Source organism: Mandrillus leucophaeus, unplaced genomic scaffold (genome assembly GCF_000951045.1).
Source record: "Mandrillus leucophaeus isolate KB7577 unplaced genomic scaffold, Mleu.le_1.0 Scaffold407, whole genome shotgun sequence".
NCBI classification, from domain to species: Eukaryota; Metazoa; Chordata; class Mammalia; order Primates; family Cercopithecidae; genus Mandrillus; species Mandrillus leucophaeus.
The window spans coordinates 43252-49033 of NW_012104332.1; the positions used below are offsets into that span (position 1 = coordinate 43252).

Consider the following 5782-nt stretch of genomic DNA (forward strand, 5'->3'; position numbering starts at 1 on the left):
AAAAAAAAAAAGAAGAAAAATAGAACAACCTGTTTGTAAAACAGTTTGGCTGTTTCTTAAAAAATTATACCTATACCTATGATATGTTCCAGCCTTTCCCACTTGTAGGTATTTACCTAAGAGAAGAAGGAAATATATGTTCATGGGAAGACTTGTACATGACTATTAATAATAGCTTTATTATCAATAATAACAATAATAACTTTATTTGTAATAAAAAACTAGAAACAACCTAAATGTCCAACAGTGAATGAATAAACTGTGGTATATTTACACAATGGAATACTACTCAACAATGAAAAGGAATGAACTTTTGATACATGCCACAAAACTGGGTGAATCTCAGAATAGTGGTACTGAGTAAAATGAGCCAGACAAGAAAAAAAGACTATATAATATATGATTCCATTTATATAAAACTCTAAAATAGTCTAACTATGGTAACAGAAAAGCAGTGGGTAGGGTTGGGCTACCAAGGGTTTCAAGGAACTTTGGGGATATGCTCACCGTAGTGATTGGGGAATCAGGTATATAAACGTGTCAAAACTTATTAAAGTGATATTTTAAACATTTACAATTCATTGTATGTTGATTATAATTCTAAATGCTGTTTAATAAAAGAAGAAAATGAATAAGTTTTTTTGTCAAGAGGGATTGTGGTGCAGTTGGAAATTGAAAGGACACAGTGAGGTTAGAATAACGATATCTAATGTTAGTATGACGAGTTCACACAAGTTATTACCATATTGTTAACTTGAGGCCTCAGGTGGTTGCCACTTTTTTTTTTTGTTTATGCTTTTAAGGTTTGAATGTCATTCTGCAGGTGAGTGTAAAGATAATGAGAAAAATGACGTTTTCTCCCTTTTTTCTTTCTAACCCCCTTTTTTCTTTCTTTCTTTTTTTTTTTTTTTTTTTTTTTAAAGGAGTGACAGTTCATTTAGATTCTTTGTATTCTTCTTCGTCTATATTTGTCAGTTTGCTGTACATGTACTCCAAGCTGCAGGATTTCATAATTGGGGCAATTGGTAAGTTGTTTTTTTGTTTTTTTTTGTTTGTTTGTTTTTTGTTTTTTTTTTTTTTTTACTAGTTTTCAGCTTTAATATTGTATTATAATTTTTGGCTTCCTAACCTAGTTAACACAGAAAAACCAGATTAGAAAAAATAAAAGCAAAAATTGTTTTAAAAATGCAATTTTAAAATGTCATAAGGCATAAACTTTGGACAAACCTGTCTCTTTGAGGATTATGTTCCCATCTTTAAAAACAGCACATTTTATCTAGTTTAAATAAATATATGTATGTAAGGGGCACTAAGAGGAAGACTGCAGAAGAGACTGAGGTGGTCAGAGAGATAGAGGGACCAAGGAATGTGGAAGGGGCAGGAAAGAATTTCAGGGATTTTAAGGAAAAGGATACCTATTATGTGTAAAGCCCTATTTTAGGTGTACAAACAGATATATTTTTATATATGAGTATACATGGACACTTGTCTTTGAAAGGTAGAATCACTGCACATACGTATATACATACATCTTTAAACAATCGAATCATTCTCATGGCTCATTCAGTGGGGGACCCTCAGAAATGGAGACTATCTGGACCCAGGCTAGGAGGTAATAGCAGATTTAGGTCTCTCTTTACACTCTGATGCAAACATTCCTTGAGTGAAATGGTGGGTGGAAGAGTACACATCTCTAAAAGTATCTGTTCCTCTCTTCTTTCTTTTATACTGACTTGCATTCAGCTGTATTCTTACATGCCAGAAGCATATGTGATGCAACTTTGTTCCACTGTGTACATAAACCAAAATTGAAATTAGCGTTTAATTAGAGTGTGTTGAGGACTTAAATTTAGTATGCTGCTACGGAAGTGGAGTAGTGATTGGCAGTCAGACAACTCTTGGCAGTTCTGCAGAGCTCCTAATGGTCATAAATATATGCAGAGAATTTATATAGATATTTTAAATCAGTTCTCAGAAAAAGTAGTTTTTATTATTATTTTAAATAGTATCTAGTTTTTGGTATTTTAGGGAAAGGAAGTGTTTTAAATGTTTAATTAAAAATATACTGGTTACTTTAACAGTACAAGGTTTTTTTTATTCTTGCGAAATTGAGGTAATTTCTTTTGCTTTTTAGCACAGACATAGGGAAAATGCTAAAATTGAGCATAACAGCATGTATGTGACTAAATAGCGTACAAAGAGTCTGCTAATGAGGGTGCATATAGAATTGACCTGTTTTAAGATAGACCCACATGTAATTCAGATTTTTTAGGTTAAACTTTTTACTTTTAGGTAATTGTAGATTCACATACAATCGTAAGAAATAATGCAGAGATCTCAGGTACCCTTTATCTAGTTTCTCCCAATGGTACTAATCTTGCAGAACTATAGTAAAATATAAAAACCAAGTTCTTGATGTTGATAGTAAAGATACAGCACATTTTCATCACCAGAGGATTCCTCATGTTGCTTTTTCATAGCCACACTCAAAACCTCCCTTTTCCCCGTCACTCCTTAACCCCTGGCAATCCCTAATGTGTTCTTCATTTCTGTTGTTTTGTCATTTCAAGAAGGTTATAGATGTGGAATCATAGTCTATAGCCTTTGGCTTTTTTCACTCAGTGTTATTTTCTGGAGATTTATCCAGGTTGTTATGTGTATGTGTAGTTGATTCCAATTGGTTGGTTGATTGAGACAGAGTCTCACCCTGTCATCCAGGCTGTAGTGCAGTGGGGTGATCTCAGCTCACTGCCTCCACCTCCTCGGTTCAAGTGATTCTCATGCCTCAGCCTCCCAGTTACTAGCTGGGATTACAGGCACCTCCCACCCAGCCCAGCTAAGTTTTCTGTTTTTAGTAGAGACAGGGTTTCACCATGTGGCCAGTTAGGTCTTGAATTCCTGGCCTCATGTGATCTGCCCGCCTCAGCCATCCAAAATGCTGGGATTACAAGCATGACCTACCATGTCTGGGCTCCTTTTTATTTTTGAGTAGTGTTCTATGATACAGATGTATCACAGCTTATTTAACGGTTCACCAGTTGAAGGACATCAGTATTGTGTCCAGTTTTGGACTATTACAAATAAAGCTGCCACAAAATTTGTGAATAGATTTTTGTGTGAACATAATTTTCATTTCTCTGGGATAAATGCCAAGAGTGTAATTATTGGGTTATATGGACGTTGTATGTTTAGTTTTTTAAAGAAACAAACTGTTTTCTAGAGTGGCTGTACTATTTTACACTCCCACCAACAAGTATGAGCAATTTAGTCTCCACTTCCTCACCAGCATTTGGTGGTTATAACTTTTTCTTTTAGCCATCCTAATAGGTGGTATCTCATTGTGGTTTTGAACATCTTTTCATGTGCTTATTTGTTGTCTTTATGTCCTCTTGCTAAAATATCTTTTCATGTCTTTTATCCATTTTCTTAATAATTTTTTTGTTCTGTTGAGCTTTGAAAGTTATGTATATTCTAGATGTGAATCCGTTGTTGGATATATGGTTTATAAATACCTTCTTCCATAATTCAGCAGAATTGAAAATAAACATTTTAAAAAATGTAGTAGTAGGCCAGGCGCAGTGGCTCACGCCTCTAATCCCAGTGCTTTGGGAGGCCAAGTCAGGTGGATCATGAGGTCAGGAGTTCGAGACCAGTCTGACCAACTTGGTGAAACCCCATCTCTACTAAAAATACAAAAAGTAGCCAGGCGTGGTGGCGCACACCTGTAATCCCAGCAAATCAGGAGGCTAAGGCAGGAGAATCGCTTGAACCCAGGAGGCAGAGGTTACAGTGAGCCGAGATCATGCCACTACACTCTAGCTTAGGCGACAGAGCGAGACTTTGTCTCAAACAAAAAAAGTAATAAACTCAAAACTCGTAAGCTTAAAAAATGTACAGCTTAAAAAATGTACAGTCTGGAATTAAACACTTGAGCCTCTGGAGTTTGGTTTGCTTTCGAATTCAGACTATGCCATTTATAAGCTGGTGACCTCAGGCAAGTTACTGAATATCTCAGTTCCTCATTTGTAAAATTAGGGATTTAAAACAGCATCTGTCCTATTGGGTGGGTTGTGAGAGTTAAATGCGCTAATACACACAAAGAACTTGAACATTGCTTGACTGGTAAGTGTTGAATATGTGTTAGATATTATGCTATTTTTAAAAAGTTTACATTAACTTTTGCCTAATTACACTTTTTATTACTTTGTAGTGGTTGGATTTCATCCCTTACTGGTCTCAACCAAAATATTCCTGTTGGAATCATGATGATAATCATAGCAGCACTTTTCACAGCGTCAGCAGTCATCTCACTAGTTATGTTCAAAAAAGTAAGTGAAAGTTTATGTCTAAATTTTTATAGTGAACCTGGTGTAAAGTTTTCATTTTCCCATTTTGCTGTAATTTGGTGTAACCTGAAGCCATTTTATCGTTATCGTACAAGCTTGCTTTCTGAGGATTACTTTTTACAATTAAAAGTTATACATAGGTACATTTTAGAAAATTGCATCACTTTTTAAACTTCAGTAAAAAGGGAGTATTTTAAAATCATTTTAACTGAAAGCTTTCATGAGTTAAAGAGTCAGCCTCATTTTTAAAATTTGGATTTTTTAATATATGCTAAATTTCTTTTTTTTAATATGAAGCATATTAGCCTGATTAATGAATAGAAGCAAAACTGTTATATGGTATGTACCTTTTATTCATATATACCTCTTAGGTTTTGTTTTTTTTGTTTTTTAAAATTTTTTATTATAAATTCAGAGGAAACATGTGCAAGTTTGTTACATGGTTATGTTGCATAATGCTGGGGTTTGGGCTTCTATTGAACCCATCACCCAAATAGTGAACATAGTACCTGATAGTTTTTCAAGCTTTGCTCTTCTCCCTCCCTTTTGGAGTCCGCAGTGTCTGTTGTATCCATCTTTATGTCTGTGTGAACCCTTTGTTTAGCTCCCGCTTCTGAGTGAGAACATGCAGTATTTGATTTTCTGTTTATGTGTTAATTCACTTAGGATAATGGCCTCCAGCTGCATCTATGTTGCTATGAAGGACGTAATTTCATTTTTTTTATGTGGTATAGTATTTCATGGTGTATATGTATCACATTTTCTTTATTCAGTCTACTATTGATGGATACTTTGGTTGATTCTATGACTTTGCTATTGTGAATAGTGCTGCAATAAGCATATGAGTGCAGGTGTCTTTTTGATAAAAGGATTTCTTTTCCTTTGGTTAGATACCCAGTAGGGGGATTGCTGGGTTGAGTGGAAGTTCTATGTTTACTTCTTTGAGAAATCTCCATACTGTTTTCCATAGAAGTTGAAGAAATGTACATTCCCATCAATGGTATATAAGCATTCCATTTTCTCTGCATCCTTGCCAACATCTGCTATTTTTTGACTTTTTAATAATAGCCATTTTGACTGGTGTGAAATGGTAATTATTGTGGTTTTGATTTGCATTTCTCTGATTGGTGATGTTGAGATTTCTTATGTTTGTTGGCTGTTTGTATGTCTTCATTCAAGAATTGTCTGTTGATGTCCTTTGCCTACTTTTTAATGGGGTTGTTTTTTTTCTTGTTGTTTTAAGTCCTTTATAAATTCTGATTGTTAGTCCTTTGTCAGATGCATAATTTGCACATATTTTCTCCCATTCTTTAGATTGTCTGTTTACTCTGTTTATTCTCGCTCTTTCTTTCTGTCTTTCTTTCTGTCTTTCCTCCGTCTCTCTGTCTTCCTGTCTTTCTTTCGTGAAAGAGAGTCTCACTCTATCGCCCAGGCTG

General features: G+C 34.8%; 1 protein-coding gene across 1 annotated transcript in view; it reads left to right on the plus strand.

Moving 5' to 3' along the window:
• The window catches only part of SCAMP1 (secretory carrier membrane protein 1), a 71496-nt gene that overhangs the window by 41919 nt on the left and 23795 nt on the right, over positions 1-5782 (plus strand). The window contains exons 5-6 of the mRNA XM_011992190.1: positions 924-1025; positions 4211-4328. Of these exons, the coding sequence (XP_011847580.1) occupies positions 924-1025; positions 4211-4328 (220 nt within the window). The remainder of the gene's footprint in view (positions 1-923; positions 1026-4210; positions 4329-5782) is intronic.